Source organism: Tupaia chinensis, unplaced genomic scaffold (assembly GCF_000334495.1).
Source record: "Tupaia chinensis unplaced genomic scaffold, TupChi_1.0 Scaffold000070_1, whole genome shotgun sequence".
Taxonomy (NCBI): Eukaryota; Metazoa; Chordata; class Mammalia; order Scandentia; family Tupaiidae; genus Tupaia; species Tupaia belangeri.
Window position 1 is genome coordinate 4,049,719 of NW_006159530.1, and position 24,188 is coordinate 4,073,906.

At 44.6% G+C, this 24,188-nt stretch overlaps 1 protein-coding gene across 5 annotated transcripts in view; it reads left to right on the top strand.

The window, feature by feature from the left end:
• The window catches only part of PBX1 (PBX homeobox 1), a 371,268-nt gene that overhangs the window by 331,073 nt on the left and 16,007 nt on the right, over window positions 1-24,188 (top strand). For 3 of the 5 annotated variants that reach the window (XM_027767582.1, XM_027767589.1, XM_006142251.3), the window contains 2 exons: window positions 38-150; window positions 1,469-1,558. The exons of 1 other annotated variant lie outside the window; for it this stretch is intronic. In XM_027767582.1, coding sequence (XP_027623383.1) covers window positions 38-150; window positions 1,469-1,558 — 203 coding nt within the window. The remainder of the gene's footprint in view (window positions 1-37; window positions 151-1,468; window positions 1,559-24,188) is intronic. One more of the 5 variants, XM_027767594.1, reaches the window with a different exon arrangement.

Below are 24,188 nucleotides of genomic sequence, written 5' to 3' on the forward strand. Positions count from 1 at the left end.
TTTCTGTGATTCAGGTGCCTCTCTCTTTGCTTTCCAGGTTCTTCCAGTTCTTTTAACATGTCAAACTCTGGAGATTTGTTCATGAGCGTGCAGTCACTCAATGGGGATTCTTACCAAGGGGCCCAGGTTGGAGCCAACGTGCAATCACAGGTAGGGACCCAGCCAATATGCCGCCAGGGGAACGCATTAGAGTCTGCACGCCCTCAGTCGTACTGGCATTTCCTGCTTCTGTCCAGAGAGAGAGAGAGGGAGAAGTCAGAACTAAAACCTTGCCAACAACCAAACCACACAGAAGACAACCATTGTCGTGGGGAATCGTGTCCACACTTTGAGAGTGCATTTGGCTCTGGCTTATCTGTCACACCAGGCAGGCAGGAGAGAAGCAGTAAGTGCAGGGCTAGGCGACCGAGGCGCGTCAGGCGAGTGGACCCAGAGTATCCTTTATTCACCCAGGAGAAGGGAGGTGGCGTTCAGCCCATTGTCTCCATTGCCAGGTCTCCCGCTCACTCATCGCTTTTTCACGCTCAATATTTGCCAAACGAGGCGGGAATGAATGGACAGGCAAATACATTAGCATCTCGTGCATTTCTAAGCTTTAAACATCACCCAGCCAGGTTGACTAAACTTACCTCTTAGTTATTCTTGAGGTGAGGGTCTTGGGTTTCTGGTGATAATTGTAAGTCCATGTTGGGAAGCAAGTCACGTCGTGTGAAAAACCTCAGTGCTCCTTAGTGAGAAGGTGACCTTCGCAATGCCCCGGAAGGCCATCCAACCACCCTTGTAAGACTTGGGCTGTGAGGGGGTAAGGTGGTATGCTCTGGTCCAAGCAATCAGAGGAGCTCCGAGCCATACCAGTCTGGTCTCCCACGCTGCACGCAGAACTGGAAACCTATGTGCCCTCCATAGACTGGTTGGTCATGGATTCAGTCACTTGCTCAGGGAGCACTGTCTGGAAATGAGTTCAGGGTGATGGGGGTCAGACTTTGGTCAAGTGGCTTAGCAGCCAGCCATCATCGAAGTCCTTGAAGAAACAAGGTCTTCATCACATACTGCTCTCTCTGCGAGGCAACTGCCCAAGCCTCCTCTAAACAGACCCTGAGTTTTATAGCATACCCAGCAAGGGAGAAATGATATGAGATGATACGGAGGAAAAAATGGGAGAAGGGGAGCTCTCCTTACTCTCTCCCCTCCGGCCCCCTGTATCATCCCACTCCTCACCGTCTCATGAAACATCGCTGGATTTGTTTCTGTGTTGGGAATCCCAGTGTTCTCTCACTGTCTTGCTTACTGAACTCAGAACTGATCAGAGATTTGGCATAGCGAGGAGGCCTAGCCTCTTCCCAGCAGACTCTGTCTAAAACGGTTGCGTTGGTTTGTCATGCCCAAATGGTAGCCTGTGTGATGACGATCTGCCTCCCTCTCCCTGCGTCTCCCTGACTAATTTCCTCTCTGTTGTTCATCTGTTTAGGTGGATACCCTTCGCCATGTTATCAGCCAGACAGGAGGATACAGTGATGGACTCGCAGCCAGTCAGATGTACAGTCCGCAGGGCATCAGTGTAAGAAAACAAGGCTCCCCTCACCCTTCGTTTTTATTCTATCACTACCAATTATTTCAAAGCCATAGGGCCCCGACTGCCACTTAGTAGGACTTGCCTGAGTTTTACGGTCACCTAGTTTCTTGTTTCTGTATCGGTCATGCCACCGGCACTTTTTTAGCCACAGAAAACGTGGCGAATGGGCAGGCTTCATGCAGGCAGCTGGCGTCTAGGGCTGTCAGACGCAATCAGTGTTTGCATGGCACCTGCGGCCACATGCATTCAGCTGAGAGGAGCTGCTAAACAGGTGACACCTAGTACAACAGTGGTAGAAATGTCACCATGAGTGGGGGCCCGGGAACCTGGGGAGGAAAACCAGTGGCCAAAACCCATTGCGTCAAGGTGTGAGGTCTTAAATAAAACCCTTTACCCAATCTGTTGATGGATGATTAAGAAAATATGAAGTTACCACGGAAGCCGGGTATGTCGAAGGGGTGGGGAGGGGTGCACACCATCTTCTACTTGTTCTTGGGTGCGCTGGCGGCTCCTGACTAGCATGAAAATTCATAGCGACAAGCTATGTCGCACAGAGCGAAATCGATCAGACAGACACAAGGAGAACCGAGTGTAGATTTGGGACAGCAATCCAACTTGATTTCTCAGATCAATCGTCTGCTATCTCAGCAGCGGTGACAGCAAGCTGGGACAAGAGGGCAGCCCGGAATAGGACACTGCTCTTTAGATTGGGGGTGATTTCCTGGGCTTTTAGAGGTCATAAGAGGCTCCAGTAGAATTACCGGCTCAGAACTGTTGAAGAAAGCTGTGGTGGGTTGGTGGTGATAGTTTATTGTAGGTTTCTGCTTTTATGATGAAAGTCAATTAGGAATGGGAGGAAGGCAACGTAGGCGTGCTTTGTCAATGTCATCGGAGTCTATTCTAATAGAAATACAACGCCTGCAGTGAAGGAAGTGATGGCCCCTCAACTCTGCTGGACAAATCATACACCATTGTAGCCAACCTGGGAGGAATCAAGAGAATACCAAATGTTTTATCACATAAGGAATGGTTGGCAGAATGAGAACTTCCTGCCCTGCTAAAGAAAAGATTTAGGTGGCATGTAATAGTTTCAGACGTGCTGTCATCAGTGAGTGCGCTTAGATTCATCATGGATGATTCAAAGGGGACAGGATTGGACCACTGAGTAGATCCTTTCTCTGATCTACGTCCATCTATGTACGTCCGGTCAGTATCTGATGGGCCGTACTCATGGCCAGAGTTCTCCACAGAAGGAATTTGCTGCCCTTAGAAATGAAGACTCCCTTATCGCTGGGAAATTCAGACATGGTTGGCTAACCACTTGGTGAGGATGCTGTGGGAGGGAGTTAGTCACGCTCCGCATTGTGATTGTCTTGGTGGCTTTTAAGGCTACTTATGTCATGAATTCTTTATTTTCTACCTTCTTTGGGCAGGATCTCTTGTGAGCTCACATAATATAAATTTATCAAGTCCTTCTTCGAGAGGAAAAAGGGAGGTCAAAGTTAAGCCTATTCAGCCTCCTTTGGGCAATCCTGTCACTTCCCGGGAAGGGTTTCTGAAGCGGAGGGAGGCTTCCCATCTCTTCCCATCTGTGTTGCACTAGCAGCACTGATTAATACTGCTGTACTAATGGCTGACTTGCCAGGAGGCCTGCGTAGAAAAACACGAGATACCAACGTGGGGAGGTACATTGCCCAAATCAATTCCAAATGAATGAAGTTGCTCTGTGTGGACCTTGTGTATGGACTTATGTGCTTCAGGAATGTTTGTGAAATAATGTTTTTCCAGAGAAAGCTTTGCTTTGTGCGTAAGTAGGAGGAAAGTACAAGGCCATGGGGACAAGAATATGGGGAGAGCCAGAGGGGGACCGAGGAAAGTTCCAGCAGCCCTGTTGTTTGACCTCTTTCCTGTGGAGGCGGCTAGCACAGGAGAGCAGCCACCACATCCCGAGGTTCCTGCTAACCCACCTGACGTCATCTGATGTGCTGGAATCATTCCCGAAATAGTGCAGCCGAACACGTGTGGGCAGTCATATCTGATTACGTAAGCCCACTACAAAAACCAGGCTTGGAAATGCCACTTGAAGGAGTCTCTCATTTTGCATTAATTTTTCCCCCATGAACTGTGTTCATCTTCTTTCTCGGTCTTTACTATGCAGGGTAAATGAATCGAAGGCTGATCATGATAGAATGGGTTTTGATATCAGTTTTAAATTGTGCCACCTGCAGGTGACTGAGCTTGTTAGAGTATTTCTAGATGGTGGTGTTCCACACAAAGACAGGCGTGTGTGTAGGCTAGGACTGTGGTTGCCAGGAGAAAGAGAGCGAGAAAAGGAGAAGAGACAAGAAGAGACAAGGACAGGAATGAAAGGTTTGAGCCAAGAAGTAAAAATAAACAGTTCCTAAACCCTGAGCAGCAGTGGAATTCCCAGCTGGGCTCTGGCTTGGGTTTCGCTTAGTGAGGGACGTGTTCTGGGCAGCCTTCGTCCACTCCCCTGGCATCAGAGCACCCATGTCTTATCCAGCCAGCGTCTATTTTAAGTCCTGTAGAGTTCAGAGCACTTGCCTTTAACTGACCACCGAGCGATTGGGTTGCAAAGTGTCCTAAAACAGGAGTTGAGAGAGGCTGGTCCTGGTAGCTCGTAGGCCCATGGCAAACATCCACTCTCTCTTCTATAAAATGGGTCCAGTATTTCCCACCTTAATGCCTCCAGGACTGCCTGCTTGAAAGAAAATGAGAAAAGAAGTAGAGAAGGACTTGGCAGAGCACACGCCGTTCCACGTGAATGCAGTATGCAATGTTTTAAGTGATCACTTTCTAATTGGGATGTTTTCCTCCTCTTGTGTGAGCAGTTTTCACAGCAGGTAGTTCCCAGTGAGGATAGGTTAGGACACAGTGGTCACATTGTTTCCTCTTCTGATAGAAAGGTAGGCTTTTGAGATGGATTTAGAGTTATACAAGGTTAAGACCCCCCCCAACCAATCACTGTGAGAGTAAATTATACCTCCTTGAGTACTCTGTGTACTCATATGACAATGGGCAATACTTACCAGGCTCAGAATGACTCTAAGTAATGGAGGGGGGTTATTCTACTTCTTGTCAATCGGACGTACTTTAAGAGTGCTTAGCTATCATTCTTTCCATGCGTACTGCCACCATCCTGCTTCCAGGAGCAGGTCATTCACTAGACCATTGCAGCAGCTTCCTAACCGCTGTTGCTGTCTTCAGTCCCTTCCCTGTCTTGCACACATCTCTTGAGTCTTGTCATTCCTGGCCCATACATCATCAGTGGTCCCTGTTGCCTACCTAGCAAAGCTCCGACCCTGAGTTTGACATTCCAGGTCTACACTCCGGAACTAACCAGCCTACCTTCCCTCCACCTCATTCTCCCATCATCAAAGTCAACTCTGGATGCCATTCCGGGTGGTCACGCACCTTACCTGGTTTTGTGCTTTCTCCCTGCATTCCGTCACATATGCCGTCTACACTGAGGTCCACTCGTTCCCACAGCACCGTCCCCATCCACCCCATCATCAAAACCATTGTCGCTAGTGCAGCTTCTCCTCGGTGTCTTTCTTCTTAGCCCTTATTCCTCACTTCTCTCTACTTTATCACATACACACACATACATGACTTTATCACATACACACACATATATGACTCTTGCATTATACATATTTGCACAGAACAAATAACTCGTCTGCATCTTTCACCCTATGCTTGTATATGGTCCGAATATGTCTGTATTAGTTGCTCAAAACATATTAGCTGGATAAATACAGTTGGTAGGAAAGAAAAGATGCTGCTGAATTAAAAAGGCATTTTAATGGCTTACATCTATATCCAGTAAATCAGTTATAAGGCACATAGTAATAATTATTATTTTATTTATTTATTTATTTTTAAAGTTCATCCTCTATGAGTGATAGAGACAAAGAGACAGCATCCCCAGCCTAGTCTCAAAAGTACCATCCAACCTCAGCTTTAGCCAGCCCCGAATCATGGGCACCCGTGTGCCGGGTGTGTTCAGGGAGGCCGCTAGATGTGACCCTGGAACCTCCCTGTGGGCCAGCCTCCCGGAGCATCATGCCTGACCACCATATACCTATCTGGACCCAATTCTATTATGGTTTTAAATGCTCTATTTGGCCACAAAGTTACTGTCTTTTAGATGCAGAAACATTCGTAAATCTTTTAGTGAAAAATGTTTGCGAGCTTCTCGGCCAGCATAGGTTCTCCAATAACATTAGATATATGTGGTTCTGACCTTGCCGAGAGAATTATCCAGCAGTAGCATGATTCCTATTTTTAATTCTTTTAACTTCTTTTATTCTAACAGAACCCCTGCTAACAAATACCTGATCATGGAGCAGCCATCCACATAGCAAATATAACGTCTTGGTTTTGTTTTTTTAAGAGTTACTTATTTAATTTTTGTTTATTATAATTGCCCCTCTTTCATTTGCTATAGGGTATGTGTGCCACAGACAGAGAGAAAGTGAGAAGGCAAACCATCAGGTCCAGGACTCCAACCATGGTCAGCCATGTGGGAGTCCAGTGCCTTAACCACCACGCCACCTGCTGGCCTCTATAACACCGTTTCTGATGGGATGATCATTGCCCTCCTTCCTAGACATGAAACCTCCCAGGACAACGTGGTAGAACGTGAAAACAACTTGAAATTAGAAACCAGCTCCATCTTAAACAATAGCGTGTCTTCTGAGGAGTTCCCTTCGCCCATGTGTGTTACGGTTTTGTCTGTAAAGTGTACCAGACATCCATGCTCCAAGGTCTGCTTCAGTTCTGTAGTTCTAGAATTCTGCATTTAGGGCCTCTGATTCTTACCATTAGCTTAAGGGACACCAGATAGACTCCTCCTCCGTCATCTGTGAACATTTTGAAGACACTCTTCCGTTAGAGTTAGTATTTTCCATACTCTCCAGTTCTCCCTCGGTTTCCCCTCCTGGTGTATCTCGAAGACCCAATTAGAAAGAAAGTGGAACTCTCATCATGAGAAAGTATCCCTGAGAAGGCTCAAAGATTTGTGATGGCAGAAAACAGGATTCTTTACAGATGGACACTTTGTTTGTTTTAAAATGTGAGTTAGGGAAATGAATTCAGTTCAGCCAGTTTTGAATATATATATATATATATATATATGGAGACTTTCAACAAATTCATGGAAAAGTAGAAATAAATTGCCAATTTGTTGTGTTCAAAAAAATATTTTTCACCATGCACATTTTCCATGAATTTTTTGAAGAATATCCGGTAGATAATCCTATGGATTTTTCTCATTCAAAAATTATGTAGAAAATAGAAATAAAGGGAACCAGCAGTTAGCGTAATGGCTATGTCACTGGACTCCCACGTAGTCGACCGTGGTTCGCGTCCCGGACCCGGTGGCTTAGAACTCACACCAGGCGCTTGTGCGTGCGTGCCCAAGATCCCGAGAGGAGAATGGAGGAGAAGGGATTGTGGCGTGACCACCCCCCCTGGGAGGTGATTTCTCACTTTCTGTCTCTATGTCTCTCTCTGTCTGTCTGGCGAGCACACGCGCCCTATAGCAAAAACCTCTCAAAAAAAAAAAAGTAATAGAAATAAAGGGACCAACAGATGGAGTGTAATGGTTACATTGCTGGACTACCACAGAGTTGACCACATTTCAAGTCCCAGACCCAGCAGCTTAAACTCACACTAGGCTCATGTCCAGGTGTGGCCAAAATCCTGAGAGGAGAATGGAGGAGAAGGAGATTTCTCGCTTTTGGCCTCTTCATCTCTCTCTGTCTCTCCAACAAGCATACATACCCTGCCAAAAATCTCTCTCTCTTAAAAAAAAATTTAAAAAGAAGAAAATAGAAATAAAATGTTAATATTATTCTGTAAAGACAACAGGCCATTAATATGGATTTATGACAGCAAAATCTCACTACTTTTGCTTTGTGATGATTTTCGGGGTGGAGAAATAGAGATACCTTCGTATACGATAATATAGATGCTTTTGTTTCTACTTTTTCATCTGTGTTAGACAAGGCGGAATAAAAGAACACTTGCTAAGTGGATGTATAGGATCTAAGTCGTTAGGACAAAGACAGTGGCCTACTCAAGGAAACACATTTGAGGCATTTGGATATTGCAAGGATTATTTAGTAATGCTTGACCACATGACATAATTTTCTTTTTTTCCTAACTACTTCTGAGAGTCCTCCTTCTGCTTAAAGTATGTATTAATAAGATGCTGCCACTTGTGGAATTGTCGGATTCGGAAGTCACATCAATAACTAAAATTCATATGCATATCTTTAAAAACTCATTTTCGCCAGACAATGTTACAGTTCTGTTTCTCCAAGCCAAATCTGAAGAGATTAAAACGTGTATAGCTGTGCACCCCTGTTAGTTCCGTTTGGGACCTTCTGTTACCATGGCTAGCGGTTGGCAAACTGCCCCCGGCTGGAGGGGTCCAGGCACTGCCGGGAATGGGAGAGTCTAAACATGGCGACCATGCTCTGGGAGTGGAAGGCAGCAGAGATGAAGTCATGTGCTCCTGCCTTCAGAGAGCTCTCCGCCTGGCTTTCCTCCTGATAGAACCAAAGACCAAGTCCGCTTGCTTCTTGCATTTTAAGGCCTTTAAACCTTAGTACTGTGTCAACTCAGCACCCATGATCAGGAAACATTTTTTTCCAGCCCACAATAGTTGAAAAAGAAAAGCAAAACAAAGACAGCCCAGTGTCGTAATTTTATGTGCAAGTCATTCTTTTTTCTCCAACTGTTGGGGGGGAAACCCTTAGAGATACAGAAAATGAACATGGTCAGATCATGCAAAGGCTTATTTGTTCTTTTATTCGTTCATGTCTTCACTCATTCGTGCATCCATTCATTCAGTAAGTAGCATTTTTCACCTTGGGGAAGAAGGCTTCCTCATGTTACATTCAGGCCAAGTTGGGGAGACCTCATACAGGAGATACTGCGAACCCCTGATGTCGATCATAATATGTTTTCTCTTTTATCTCACGCAACACTTTGTGATTGGAGTTCCTATTCTTGGAAGGCTAGGACGAGGGAGCCAATCAAGTGTATAGCCTAGGAAAGAATACAGAATTAATAGCTGAAAAGAGGAATTCGGGGCCAACCGAAGCTAGTATGGGAAAGGTACCACCCTCTACCTAACGGACATACTGTGGCCTTCATGACCAAGTACACACCGCTCATGGAGACTCCGCATCATGTCGTAGAATTAGTCACAACCGATTTGGTTGATCTCAAACTGAGTGATATGATTACTCCAGACATCCACACATTCACACTGAGTGTAGACATGTTTGTACATCCCACTTCTGCCTGTGTGACCACAGAGAAGTCAGTTCCTCTCAGCAGGACCCAGTTTCCTAAACTCTACAAAGGATAGTGGAGCTGGATTTTGTCAAAGGCCTCTTCCAGTGTCCATTCTGCTTATAAACAATGACCATTTTTCCATTCTGGAGAAGATATAAGAAGAGAGGAAATATTGCAAAGCCATAGATAAAAGAGAAGATTGTTATTTTGGAAAGAGCCCCATTGATGAGATGACAATGGCACCATGCTTTCCGCTGGGATTGGCCTCTCACAGTGTCCTCCTTGCTGGGCCCACATTCTCCTCTACGGCCAGGCTGTATTTAGGCTGGGATCTGGCTAGTTGTCTCAGACTCAAGTTGGTCCTGACTTCTGCTTTATGAAGCAAAATCACAACCTCGGAAGGGCAGTTTGTTTCTGTGGTAGCTCTGAAAACTGGTGTGCCCCTCTAGTCTTCAGCAGATAGAAAGCTAATTGAATGAATGAGTTTCATTGTGGGAAACATTAGTGTTGATTTTTGAGGATGATTCTCCTCTTGCTGAGTCTAGCCTTGTCCTTTCTCGCTGTATGGTCTTATACAGACAAGCTTATTTTCAGATCAAAGATTAGAATTTATTTTTTGAAAATTCCATTGTTATTTTAAAACTTGGTAATTTTTTCTAGAATTATTTTATTTAACTTTATTTATTTATATTTCTTAATCTGACCACAAAGGGACAGAGTGAAAGAGAGAAAAAATGAGAAAGCAAGCCACCAGGCCCAGGATTTGAACCACGGTCAGCCATGTGGGAGTCCAGCACCTTAATCACCACACCACCTGCTGGCCCCAAAACTTGGTAATTTTTTGACACCTCTACTTAGTCTCTGGATCTGTTTAACTTTGGGGAAATTCTTTTCCACATCTCTAATTACTAAGCATTTTGATCTATAAATATCTACATATATTTCAGTTTGACAGAGTGAGTAAATAGATGAATGAATGCTCTATTTGAACAAATGTTTTTTGAGAACCTTTTAATATCAGGCACCAGGAATACAAACATTAGGAGGACATGGGTTCTTGTCCTGTATAAAGTCACAGAAATTTTAAAGACCCAGGATTCAGCTGGTTTAGATCTCAATTTCTCTGAGGGGGAAGAACTATACCACCCGGTGTCATCAGTATAATATTGTATTATTTTCAGAGAATTTTGGGAGCAGTCATTGTAAGATAATACATACACATGTGTGTGTATGAATGTGTGTATGTGTGTATATGCACACAGTGGTATAGTCATATCCCTATTAGCTAAAACTACACGAGTCGCAGGACCGGTAGTTGACAAAGCAGTTATGTTGCTGGACTCTCACATGGCCATCAGTTCGAGTCTTGGACCCGGTGGCTTGAAAACCACGCTGGGCGCGTGTGCATGCATGCCCAAGGAGGAGGAGAACGGAGGAAAAGAGATTGCAGCATAGCTATCCCCCCGGGGGGTGATTTCTCACTTTTCCTCTCACTGTCTGTGTGTGTCTCTCTCTCTGGTGAGTGCATGCACCCCACAGCCAAAACCTCTTGAAAAAAGGAGTTGCTTTTACTCACTATTGGTATTTGCCATTGTTTCATAGATTCTTTTCAAGCGATGATAGCAAAAATTATTCTTTCCCTCTGTCAATAGAACTGCCCCATCCAGTGTAACTTTCTGCAGTGATGAGAATGTTCCATTTCAGTGCTGTCTGAGAAGTTAACCATCAGCAACGCATGGCTCTTGTGCCCTTGAAATGTGGTAGTGTGTCTAAGACAATGAGGTTTTACTTTTCTCAAATTTTAATTAATTTAGATTTAAACAGTAACTATAGCTAGTGGCTACCGTTTTTGACAGTGACGTTCTAGAAGCTCTGCCTGTTGTGTGGTAGGCACCAAGAGTGGCAGGTTGGTGTTAGAGACATGGCCGTGCTTTGAAAGCACAGTAGGCTTCCTAACACAAACTCAGAATGCATTCTTTCTGCTTAAAGAGCCTTTCCTGAAAGTGAGGAACGTTCTTTACTTAGAATGAACCTGTAGAAGAACTTAACTCACTTTAGTGTCATAATATGCTGTAAACAATTAAATAATTTGGAGGAAGATTTAAAGTCAACGTATAGAAATACAGTTATTATGGTTCTCTTTGCAGTCGTTTTCAACTCTGACCTAATCATTTTTGAAGCCTAAGCAGGATATGTCTTTGAACTCATCTTGAACCCTTTCATTTAAGTCTCTACTCCTTGGTGCTTCTATGAGGTACAGGCTCGGTTTCAAGTCTCCCAGGTGACTCAAGACTTTGCGTAGCTGTCCCTTTCTCCCGGCTCTGCTGGTCTGTTCCAAATGTGGCTTCACATTAACAGTGTCCCCTGGGAGCCCTGGAGGAGTGCAGGAGCGCCAGCCCCATCCAGACCTTTTAAATGAGATCTGCAGTTTAACCAGATCCTCTGGTCATTTCCAAACACATTAAGTTTGAGAGGCTCTACTCTCAAGTGGAAAGTTAAATGCTGCCTAGGCCTTACCGAAGAGAAGGAATTGCATTGTTTTGGGTTCATTAAGGATACTACCATGTAAACATCTTTCAGCATTTTATTTTATAAGTTTTCAGACATAGAGAAGAGTTGAGATAAGTTTACAGTGAAACCAGTATCCCCACCACTTAGATTCTCCCGTGAATATTTAACCCTGCCGGTTTCGTGTCACACGCACACATCTTTTTATCTGCCTCGCCATCCGTCAGTCTGTCTTGGTTTATTGATGCATTTCAAAGTAATTTGCAAACAACAGTCCATTATTTCTTTTTAAAAACATACTGACATTGAGGGCCAGCAGGCGGCATAGTGGTTATGGTGCTGGACTCTCACATGGCTGCCTGCAGTTCAAGTCCCGAAACTGGGGGCTTGAAAATCACTCTGGGTATGTGTGTGTGTGTACGCCCAAATTCCCAGGAGGAGAATGGAGGAGAAGACTGTGGTGTGGCCATCCACTCTGAGGGGTGATGTCTCCCTTTCCCTCTCACCATCCCTGTCTCTCTTGGACCAGCACATGAGCCCTATGGCAAAAAAACAAACAAACAAACAAACAAAAAACACTACCAGCAGAAGTGTCATTGACTAGAGTTTAATATTTGTTTGCAACTTTTGTTTCTCTTGAGATGCAAAATTTAACACAGATGTGCAAGCCTATGTGTATGTGTATATATATATATATATACTGTGAATTTCGACTGATCTACCTGTATGTACGTTTACTCCTCTTTATCTTCTAGTGCCTATCCTTTTCTTGCCTGTAGTTTACAAAACGAACAAAAAGGAAGGGAAAGGAAGAAAGTAAAAAACGGATCCACAGAATGACCTACTCTTTCCGAGCAGTGAGCTTCCCCCCCCCTTCTGCACCGCAGCTTTGCCTTCTCCCCATACTCTCTTTTCTTAGGGAGACACAGCTGAAAAGGCTGTTTTAATCAAATGAAGTGGTTCTTCTCCACTGTCCCTAGGTTTTGATCTAGTATGCCTGCTTTTTTTTTTTTTTTTTTTTTTTGGAGTTTTCGCTATATGGCAACATCGATTTTTTGAGAAGTTTTCGCTATAGGGCACATGCGCTCGCCAGACAGACAGAAAGAGACAGAGAGACAGAAAGCGAGAAATCACCCCCCAGGGGGGATGGTCACGCCGCAATCCCTTCTCCTCCATTCTCCTCTCGGGATCTTGGGCACGTACGCACACATACCCGACGTGAGTTTTAAGCCACCGGGTCCAGGATGCGAACCGCTGTCGACTACATGGGAATCCAGCGACATAGCCATTACGCTAACTGCTGGTTCCCGTATGCCTGCTTTTAAAGGGATTTGCACCCAGTTTTCGCAAAAAGCTTTTGACATATATACAAATAGTCATATTTAAAAATTAAATTTCAGTATGATTTTTTTCTCCCTTGTAAGATGTTACATTTTCCTTTGGTCCTTGAACATTTTTTCCCTTTCTTCTCTAATGTCTTTAGCTTGAAGCCCAATTCATTTTCTGACACCTCCTTAAACTTATACAAACTTTTTATCTTTCTAAGTCACTCACCTGCTTAAAATGGTATGTGATTGATTTGTGCTTAAATAACCTGTCAGGGGAGCACAGAAATTCCTAAGAGCCAGCTGAGCCTTACTCCACCAAGGTGTGCTCTAAGGGGTCGAGGTGCTGTTGAAGGAAGCTTCAGCTCCTTGTTCCCCTGAGCTTGGAGGGCACGGCAAGCCTAGCACTGAGTACCAAGGGTTCAGTGCCTTTTCTAGAGAGCTCGGGGATCAAGAGACAGTATATACATACTTTGGGTTCTAGGATAATTTCAGCCTTTACCAATATTTATACTAAGCATACTCACTCATAGCATTGATTAAGCCCCCATTAGAGACTTTTTAAAAATGTATATTTATATCTTCCAAGATATAAATAAAAGGAGAAATGACAGAGAGAGAGAGGAGATCCCGACAAGGTCCTCACGCCACGATCCACCCACAGACCTCGCCAGCCTGGACCATGGGTCTGCCCGTACGTCTGGTGTGGACAGAGGCCCTGGAACACAGACCTAGGAGTCGATGTCTCAAGAAACATTTTGTTACTGAGACTCAGAAGGGTTAAGTAGTTAACCCGATCAAATAGCCAGCCACTCATAGAACCACGATGTGGACTCAGTCAAACTCCAAAGCTTCTGTTCTTTTCCTTATCTAGATGGGCCGCTGAACTCTCGATCCTTATACTAAGTGAAAGGAGTTGGTAAAAACCTTACAGTAAGAGAAGATGTTATCTTCCTGGTAATGAATGTTTTGGAGCCTGGGTGACAAGACAAAGAACTACAAAAACTCACTTATTGAACATTCGGCTGCAGCTCCTCTCAGGGTGGCAGATAAGAAGATTAAGACTAGTTAATTTTCTTATCTAAAAAAGTCTAGGGACCAGCAGTTAGCATAATGGCTATGTTGCTGGACTCCCATGTAGTCAACTGCAGTTCGAGTCCCAGACCCGGTGGCTTAAACTCACACCGGGCGCGTGTGCATGCATGCCCAAGATCCCAAGAGGAGAAGGGAGGAGAAGGGATTGCGGCGTGGTCATCGTCCCTGGTGGGGGGTGATTTCTCATTTTCTGTCTCTCTCTGTCTTTCTGGCGAGCACACACACCCTATAGCAAAAACCTCTCAAAAAAAAAAAAAAGCCTAGAGGGTGTCAGCAGGGGGCATAGTGGTTAAGGGCTCTGGACTCCCACATGGCCGACTGCAGTTCAAGTCCCAGACCTGGTGGATTGCTTTCTCACTTTCTCTCTTTCTCTCTTTCCCCATCTCTCTCTCCCTCTCTAGTCAAATTTAAATAAATAAATAAATTTAAATGAAATAATTCTTTTAAAATCTTAAAATATAATACCTAGAAAATTATATAGAAATTCTTCTCCAGATATATCCTACTCTATACCCCATGTATGTACTCAGTCAACTCAGCTGTGGCCCAGCAGTTACATACACGAGAGAACAGAGATTCTTCAGTCAAGGATCTCTTTAAGAAGAGATTTGGTGACTCATTATAATGGAAGATAAAACTTCCCCAAAATTTAAATATGACATAACAATTGGGGGGACCAGCAGTTGGCGTAATGGCTATGTTGCTGGACTACCATGTAGTTGACTGTGGTTTGATTCCCAGACCTGGTGGCTTAAACTCACGCCAGGCACATGTGCATGTGTGCCCAAAGTCCTGAAAGGAGAATGGAAGAGAAGGGATTGTGGCGTGGCCATCCCCGCCAGGGGGAGATTTCTCACTTTCTGTCTCTCTGTCTTTCTCTGTCTTTCTGGCAAGCACACGTGCCCTATAGCAGAAATCTCTCCCCAAAAAAAAGAAAGAAAGAAAGATCAATTGGAGTAGATTTTTAAAAAATAATTATTTTATTTATTTTATTCATTATTGTTATTATTATTTTTTAAATTTGCTATAGGACACACATACTCACCAGAAAGAGACAGAGGGAGACACAGAGAGAGAAGGAAAGCAAGGAAGCAAGCAGCCAGGTCCAGGACTCAAACCATGGGGGGCCATGTGGGGATCCGGTGCCTTATTCACCATGCCACCTGCTGGCCCCGACCTTTTTTTTTTTTTAATCTGAGGCACAGTGAAATGTAAAGAGGAAAGTTTGGCCATTGCATTAATAGAGTGGTAAACAGTATTGGGAGGTGGAGGGTGATCATTTGAAAGACGAGGGCAATAAGTACAGAAAGAGTAAGGAGCCGCCTGCACTTTCCTGGGCCAGGACTCTTTTAAAGAGCTTATCCGTTTATTTTTTCCTGTGAGAAAAAGAGAGACAGGCATACACGTGTCCCGACCCAGCCTCAGCCAGCATGGATCGTGGCACACGTGCTCACCCATGTTTGCAGGGAGGCCTCAGGATGTGAACCCAGGGCCTTCCCACAGGGGGCCCATTGCATTACCGCTGTACCACTGTCTTGCCCTGGCCCAGAACTCTTACAGAGGCTGTTAGTCCTCTTGGTGCCACTTAACAATTGGCATTTTTTAACAGGTTAAAAGAATAAATGCAATGAAGTACAAGGCTGATACTCATATAATCCGAATAAAATTAGAAAAATTAAACAGAAAGGACTAAAAAAATTAAAGAGCTAAGAAGTTAGAGAAAAAACTAAAGTAGGAAGAAAGAATATACTGATCAACTACAAAACGTTAGAAGGGTAAAAGTGGCAAGGGAGTGATAAAATTACGTGTGAAATAACAAAATGGAGGTTAAATGCACTTAAGATACGTAAGTACTGAAGAGAACAATAAAAACATAAACTAAGCTGGGATGAGTGGTTAAAATAAATAACGTCGGCTAAGAAGATACTTACAAAGATTAAAAAAGCAGATCAAGTAGTAATAAAATAAGGAAGTGGTATAAAGCGGTAAATTAAAGAACAATTAAAAAACAATAAGGATAGAAAATTAACAGGCCAAAATGACACTTAATAATTGTATTAATAGCTAGCACTTACAGGCTCCTTTCTCTGTGGTACACAATTTAGTGTATTAACATATTTCATTCAAGCTTATTAAAATAATTAGGGCATTTTAAAAATGTAAGCAAGAAAGAGTTCCGAGGCAGAAAGCCAGACTTCAGAACGACAGTAACAAAAACCCGACAGTTTCAAGATGGACCTGTGCCTGTCAGTCTCATGCCTTGACTGAAGGGCTGACTTTTGCTACCGAAAAGCATCAAGCATCAAGTACCTGGCCTGGTGCTTTATTTCCCTGCCCCCCCCCCCCTTTTTAACATTTGTTTATTAATTTATCTATTTATTTGTTATGATTTTCATCTGCCAGGTCTGGGACTCAAACCGTGGTCAGCCATGTGGGAATTCAGCACCCTAACCATCACGCTACCTGTGGGCCCCTCCCTTCCTCTTTAGACTACAGGTTCCTGAAGCGCCTGGTGCTGTAGTTGTCGATTGTCTACCCCTCTTGTCCGAGGAGACTGACCTTTCTTAGAGGCAACCCTCAGGGGCTGAAATTCTCTGTCAGTGGGATCCATAGCCCAGCGCCTATGGTAGTAGGCAAACATCTTATCATCATCGTCAGGACTTAGGTGAGGCCTGTCTTCTCCTGTAAGTCATTCTTGGTTCTCTCGAATCGTGCCTACAAGTCCTTAGCCCGAGGGCTCTTCCACAAGCTCATGGGAAATGCATTATGCACCAACTCTGCCTGGCTTCCACAATATTTTGCACCAAAATAAATTTGTGTTTTAATTCCAGTTTTGGTGAACTTTTGAAGTCCCCTCATACACAGGAGTTGGGATGGGAGTTCTTTGTTGATATGTATCTTTTCTTCTTTACTCTCTACTTCAGAAATGTCTGAAGAGAAGGATGAGTTTTAACTCTCAGCTCTCAACTTAGGCCTGGTACAATGAATGCTTTTTGGAGTGTGTCAAGTTTAACCTGTTTCCAGTGGGCTGTTTTTTTTTAGAGGTTTTTGCCATAGGGCGCATGCGCTCGCCAGACAGACAGAGAGAGACAGACAGAAAGCAAGAAATCACCCCCCAGAGGGGATGGCCATGCTGCAATCCCTTCTCCTCCATTCTCCTCTCGGGATCTTGGGCACGCACGCACACGCACCTGGCGTGAATTCTAAGCCACCGGGTCCGGGACGCGAACCACGGTCGACTACATGAGAGTCCAGCGACATAGCCATTACGCTAACTGCTGGTCCCCCATTGGGCTGTTTTTATTGCTGTTGTTTTTCAAAAGCCAGCCACCAGGCTGTTGTGACTGGATTTTCTGCCAGTCTGCAATACCCACAAACATAGGCACTTTCGTATGTCCGTGGTCCAGGGTGTGCCTCCTACAAGGGAATGGCTTTTGTGTCTCCTGTCTTTTTCTTCCCACTTATCCCATCCGGGAACCCATCTTCTACCCCCACCTAATTTACAGCCTGTCCCCTAATCTTCAGCAACTCCTGCCAGGAATCTCTCCAGGGTGTATGTTCAGAGAGCAGCTATCTCGTGCTGTTTGTCTGTTTCCCATGCTTTTCTGTGGAGTAGGTGTTATCTGTGTAGTTTTGAACCAGATCCACGCACTTGATCCACGATTCATTTACCAGAAGGGATTTAGGATCTTTCTTTTGAGTCATCTACCTCTTCCATGAAGAGAGAGCGGCACCTTGAGCAGGGTCCCCTGGTAGATTCTCCACGCTGTAACCCACACTCTGCTGCAGCTTCTCCGCTCACAGGCCCACGTGTGTGCACCTGGCATACTCAAGGTCGTCCCAGGACGTGAACCCAGGACCTTCCCTATGTGTGTCCCATTGCATGACCACTGCACCACCTCCTGGCCCTTCTTGGCATCTGTCACAGCCAGGAATTGTTGTGTTGGACACTGAGGCAGAGAGAACACCAAGGAGATCGAGGGCTGGTTTCGAGCTGCTCTCCCTTCTGTCCAAGCGGATTTCTCTGTCCATTTCCACTGGCCCGGTTTTTCATGGACAGGGTGAAACAGGTGACTGACACTCTTACAGGTACAGGGGGTTTTGAAAAGAGCTAGGAATCACTCACATGTTCTCCCTTCTAGTAAAGTCCCGGTTTCCTCAGCCTTTCTCCCTGAAACCTGTGTTTGGCCACAGGTTACCTTGGCTCCTCTCCAAGGAGGTGTGGCCACACAAGCCAAGACTGATGTCATTTACATTTTACATTTACTCTTTTCTCACTGCGAGTCATTATTTAATGCAGAAAATTGGGAGAGTGCAGAAAAATCATGTGAAAGAAAACTACTGCTAGCATTTTGCCATAGTCTTCTGGTATTGTGTGGCTAAATCGTGTCTTTTGAGTAGGTATAGAAAAGCTACACACAGGGACCAGCAGTTAGCGTAATGGCTTTGTCACTGGACTCCCATGTAGTCGATCATGGTTCAAGTCCCGGACCTGGTGGCTTAAACTCATGCCGGGCACGTGTGCATGCGTGCCCAAGATCCTGAGAGGAGAAAGGAGAAGGGATTGTGACGTGGCCATCCCCCCCCGGGGGGTGATTTCTCCGTCTCTCTCTGTCTTTCTGGCAAGTGCACGTGCCACATAGTAAAATCCTCTCCAAAAATAAATAAATAAATAAATAGAAAAGCTACACATCATTTTGTAACCTACTTATTTTACTAAAAATATTATGAATACCTATCATTCAGCATTCTTCTCAAATTTAACTTTATATGGGGACCTGATAAAGAGAAAGTTCATAATTTATTTAATCAGTTTAGATTTATGCTGTTTTTTGTTTTGGGTTTTTTTTTTTTTCTCTTTTTTTTTAAGAGAAATTTTTGCTATAGAGTGTGTGTGCCTACCAAAGAGACAGAAAGTGAGAAATCACCCTGGGGGAATGGCCGCGCTGCAGCCCCTTCTCCTCCACTCTCCTCTCGGACTTTGGAGCATACACAGACATGTCCCCAGTGTGAGTTTCAAGCTGCCGGGTCTGAGACTCAAACCGTGGTTGACTATGCGGGAGTCCAGCCTGGTTTCTTTTTATTGCTATTAATAATGCTCAGATAAACTTCATAGTACAGAAAATTCAGTGCCGATTTTTTATTATAGCCTTGGATGAATTCCTAGAAAGGGATGTGCTAGATCCAACAATGTAAACAAGCCCAAGGTTTTTACAATGCATTGTAAACTTTTCTCCCGACAATTTCTGCTCATGTATGTGTATCATTTATAAGAGTTCCTAAATGGCAGTGTCTTTGCAGTCTTCAGTCTTTGTCAATTACCGCATTATAATATGGCATCTTTTATTATTTATTTATTTATTTAGGAGAGAGATTTTTGCTGTAAGGCGGGTCTGCTCACCAGAGAGACAGAAAGCAAGAAATCAACCCCCCCCCCCCAGTGGATGGCCACTCCACAATTCCTTCTCCTCCATTCTCCTCGCAGGATTTGGGGCACGCACGCACATGTCCCTGCCATGAGTTTCAAGTTGCCAGGTCTGGGACTCAAACCGTAATCAGTCATGTGGGAGTCCAGCAACGTAACTATTATGCCATCTGCTGGTTTCTATTTTAAAATTTTTTTAAGAATTATTTATTTAATTTTATTTATCATCATCATCATTATTATTATTTAATATGCAACAGGGCATATGCACTCACCAGACACACACACACAGAGGGGGAGAAAGTGAGAACGCAAGTCGCCAGGTCTGGGACTTGAACTGTGGTCAGCAATGTGGGAGTCCAGAGCCTTAATCACCGTGCCACCTTCACCATGCCACCTGCTGGCCCCATCTCTTCTTTATTTTAATTTGTATCTCTTTGATAACTTGTCAGATGGAGCATTTTTATCCCCTTAATAGCCTTTTACATATATCATTGAAATGTTCATCTTTTTTAAATTGATTTCTGTGAACTCTTACACAATATTAATCTTTTTGTTTAGAAAACAGGGAAGATTCTGTTTCTGAGTGGAAGAGAGCTCATGCAGAATGAGGCCCCAATATTCATCCTGTCTTTCGGGGAATAGTTCTTCAGAGGGAAAGCTGAATTATTATCCTAGGAAAACTAAAGGTGCATCTATACATGATGCTGGTGTTAATTTAAAAACAAAACAAAACAAAACCCATGATCTGAATCATCAGTAGTTTGATATTTGCTCTTTTTCTGGTCTATATGAAAACTCAAGGTATAGAATACAACCTAAAAATTTTCTGAAAGAATATAGAAGTACATTTGTCAAAAATTTCTTTGAGGGACCAGCAGTTAGCGTAATGGCTATGTCGCTGGACTCCCACGTAGTCAACCACAGTTCGTGTCCCGGACTCGGCGGCCTAAAACTCATGCCAGGCACGTGTGCGTGCGTGCCCAAGATCCCGAGAGGAGAAAGGAGGAGAAGGGATTGCGGCGTGACCATCCCCCCGAGGGGTGATTTCTCACTTTCTGTTTCTCTGTCTGTCTCTGTCTTTCTGGCAAGTGCAAGCCCCCTATTGCAAAAAGCTCTCCAAAAAAAAAAAAAAATTCTTTGAAAGGACCTGCTGGTCATAGGGAGGTTAGGGTGCTGGATCCTACATGACTGACTGCAGTTCAAGTCCCTGACAGGCAGCTTGGGGATCACGCCAGGTGTGTGTGCGTGCGTGCTCAAAATCCCAAAAAGGAGAATGGAGGCGAGGGAATTGCCACATGACCATACAGTCTAGGGAGTGATCTCTCTTGCTGTCTATCTCACGCACGCTCTCTCTCGCGCGCTCTCTCTCTCACACACACACACAGGTCTCTCTTTGGCAAGCATATTCACCCTACAGCCAAAAAAAAAAAAACAAACAAAAAAAAAACCTTACAAATAATTTATTTGAAGATTTACACAATGCCCAGTACTACACTGATCCATATAAGTAAACCCTCGGCTGATTTATAGCCAGGTTGAAGAAGTCAAAGCTAGATGTATTTTCAGAGCTTTTTCATGACCTTAGCTAGATTTAGGTCAAGAAAACGGTCTGTTGAGTGACTGGTGTCTTCTCTTCGGTGACGTCCATCTCCCGCTGCTGCTTTTCCCGTCTGTAAGGCGGCACATTCTACGAGGTGGCTGAGCCATGGCCTCCCGGCACCCTCGCCTCTGCCCTGCTCCATGGGCACACATCACAGGAAAGCCCAGTCGTACTGCTGAGCCCACGGGGCAGCTGGAAGATTTCCATGACAGAGATTTCTGGGGCTACTTAGGAGGAAAATAAAATGGAAGAAGTCGAATCCCTTACACCTGGGCAAGAGTCCCAGAAGAAAATGGGGTACCCCTAGCAGCCACTGAATATCTCTGCGGTGGTGTCAAAGGAATGCAGAATGCTGGAGGACAGAGGTTATTTTCCAACTCCTGTTCTCATTTCATCAAGAATGAGAATCTTTAAAACAACGATGGCCCCCGTAAGTAAGTTAGGCACAATGGGAGCGGACGCCCCGTTCTAGCCCCTTCCCCTCCAGCCTTCTCTGTCTGCCTCCCCCGGGCTCCCCACCCCGTCTCCCCCACCCTTCTGTTCGCTGTAATGACCCTGCAAACACTAAATGGCATTTGAGTGCATTAAGCAGCAAACTCTCCGGTGACATAGCAATTACGGCTCTGAAATAGATTTGGTGCGTCACGGAAGATAAGGGTTTTGAAAGTTTCTGTTGTGATTATAGCCTGTAACTCCCACAAATAATAGGCTTCCAAATAAGAGGCTGCCAGCGCAAATAATTTATTTGAAGATTTACACAATGCCCAGTACTACACTGATCCATATAAGTAAACCCTCGGCTGATTTATAGCCAGGTTGAAGAAGTCAAAGCTAGATGTATTTTCAGAGCTTTTTCATGACCTTAGCTAGATTTAGGTCAAGAAAACGGTCTGTTGAGTGACTGGTGTCTTCTCTTCGGTGACGTCCATCTCCCGCTGCTGCTTTTCCCGTCTGTAAGGCGGCACATTCTACGAGGTGGCTGAGCCATGGCCTCCCGGCACCCTCGCCTCTGCCCTGCTCCATGGGCACACATCACAGGAAAGCCCAGTCGTACTGCTGAGCCCACGGGGCAGCTGGAAGATTTCCATGACAGAGATTTCTGGGGCTACTTAGGAGGAAAATAAAATGGAAGAAGTCGAATCCCTTACACCTGGGCAAGAGTCCCAGAAGAAAATGGGGTCCCCCTCCCAGCCACTGAATATCTCTGCGGTGGTGTCAAAGGAATGCAGAATGCTGGAGGACAGAGGTTATTTTCCAACTCCTGTTCTCATTTCATCAAGAATGAGAATCTTTAAAACAACGATGGCCCCCGTAAGTAAGTTAGGCACAATGGGAGCGGACGCCCCGTTCTAGCCCCTTCCCCTCCAGCCTTCTCTGTCTGCCTCCCCCGGGCTCCCCACCCCGTCTCCCCCACCCTTCTGTTCGCTGTAATGACCCTGCAAACACTAAATGGCATTTGAGTGCATTAAGCAGCAAACTCTCCGGTGACATAGCAATTACGGCTCTGAAATAGATTTGGTGCGTCACGGAAGATAAGGGTTTTGAAAGTTTCTGTTGTGATTATAGCCTGTAACTCCCACAAATAATAGGCTTCCAAATAAGAGGCTGCCAGCGGAGCCTTTGTGGCTTTGTCTCAGTGATGGCACGTAAATTGCTATTAATGTCCTGAGTGTACTTGAATATGCCAGTCTCTGGGATGTGCCGTTGGCTCAGTGTCTCTCTTCACGCGGCATGTCATTGTTGGCCGGATAATCTGGGGTAATTGCTGTCTCTCGGATGGTCAGAAAAGTGTAAGGGGCTTCGCTTCCTGCGTGATGGGAAATAGCCTCGAGAGTTCCATGGCGAGGGCGCCTTCATGGACGCTGTGTACGTGTTCCCCGCGTAGCCGCTGTTCGCCGTTCAGATGTATAGACCAGCTCTGTGTGCCCTAAGGAAATAAATTGTCAGCCAAGCCAAAGCAAAACCGAAGGTTATAAAAACGAAATGACGACTCCAGGGCTGCAGCGCATCAGCCAATCAGATATCGTATACAATGTAAACTGAGAGTCCGTAGTCATGATAATAATAATTCCCTTTGCTGGAACAAATCAAAGTTTGGTTCAGCTCGGTACTTCAAAAATGGACTTGGACTACAAATATAAGCTTATTTGGGTGCAAACATTTACTTTAAAAATCCATACATAGTTGTTTTCATAATGCAAATTTTCCACAAACATTTTATTTTTATAATTTTATTTATTTATGTATTTATTTATGTATTTATTTTGGAGAGGTTTTCTCTATAGGGCGCATGCGCTCGCCAGACAGACAGAGGGAGACAGACAGACAGAAAGCAAGAAATCACCCCCCCAGGGGGAATGTCCACACCGCAATCCTTTCTCCTCCATTCTCCTCTCGGGATCTTGGGCACACACACCCGGCGTGAGTTTTAAGCCACCGGATCCGGGACGCAAACCATGGTCGACTAAGTGGGAGTCCAGCAACATAGCCATTACACTAACTGCAGGTCCCTTCCATGAACTTTTTATAGACACCCCCCACTTTTGTATGAGTAAACATAATCATCTGTTTACATAGTTCTGGGTTTTTTGTTAGTTTGTTTCGGTATAGAGTGTGTGTGTGTGTGCGTGTGCGTGTGTGTGTGTGTGTGTCTGTGTGTGCGTGTGTGTGTGTGTCTGTGTGCGTGTGTATGTGTGTGTGTGTGTGTGTATTCTTTACATACCATGAGAACTTTCTAATCCTCAATTAGGCATATTTGGAGCTCTGTGTTGGTGTGTATAAGTGTGTGTGTGCTTTGATTTGTGCTGTTCTGAGCACAGAGGCTGTTTATTCAGATATAAATAGTTCTCTGCACCAAGACCCCTCTATTTAGCTGAATCAAGCTGAGCGTATTTTTCCCTGCCAGGAGATCAGCATAACCTTTGAAAAGTTAGATGAAAACAAACTTCCAGTTTTAAATTCCTATCAGTACATTTAGGCACTGTGCCCCCTAAGGCTGTGGGACCCCGAAACATGATGTGTAACTGTCCTGTTTGTACTCGGAACTAACACGAGAACGCAACCCCACCCTAAACGTGGAGCTCTGCAGAAGGGCTCATCTAAAATCGTCCTGTGTCTCGGGTGTCTTATGAGGCCAATATTAATTCTAGCCCTTTACAGCAGACTAATTAAAAGAACAGAAGGCCAAGAAGTAGTCGAAGTAGTTCTTGATTTTGAGGTTGACCTACAAGCACGCTTCAGTAATGAAGCATTAGGGTGCTGGCAGATGGCGTTACAACTGACAGGCTCTTGCACTGGATTTTGACTGAGCAGCCCACAGGCAGCAGC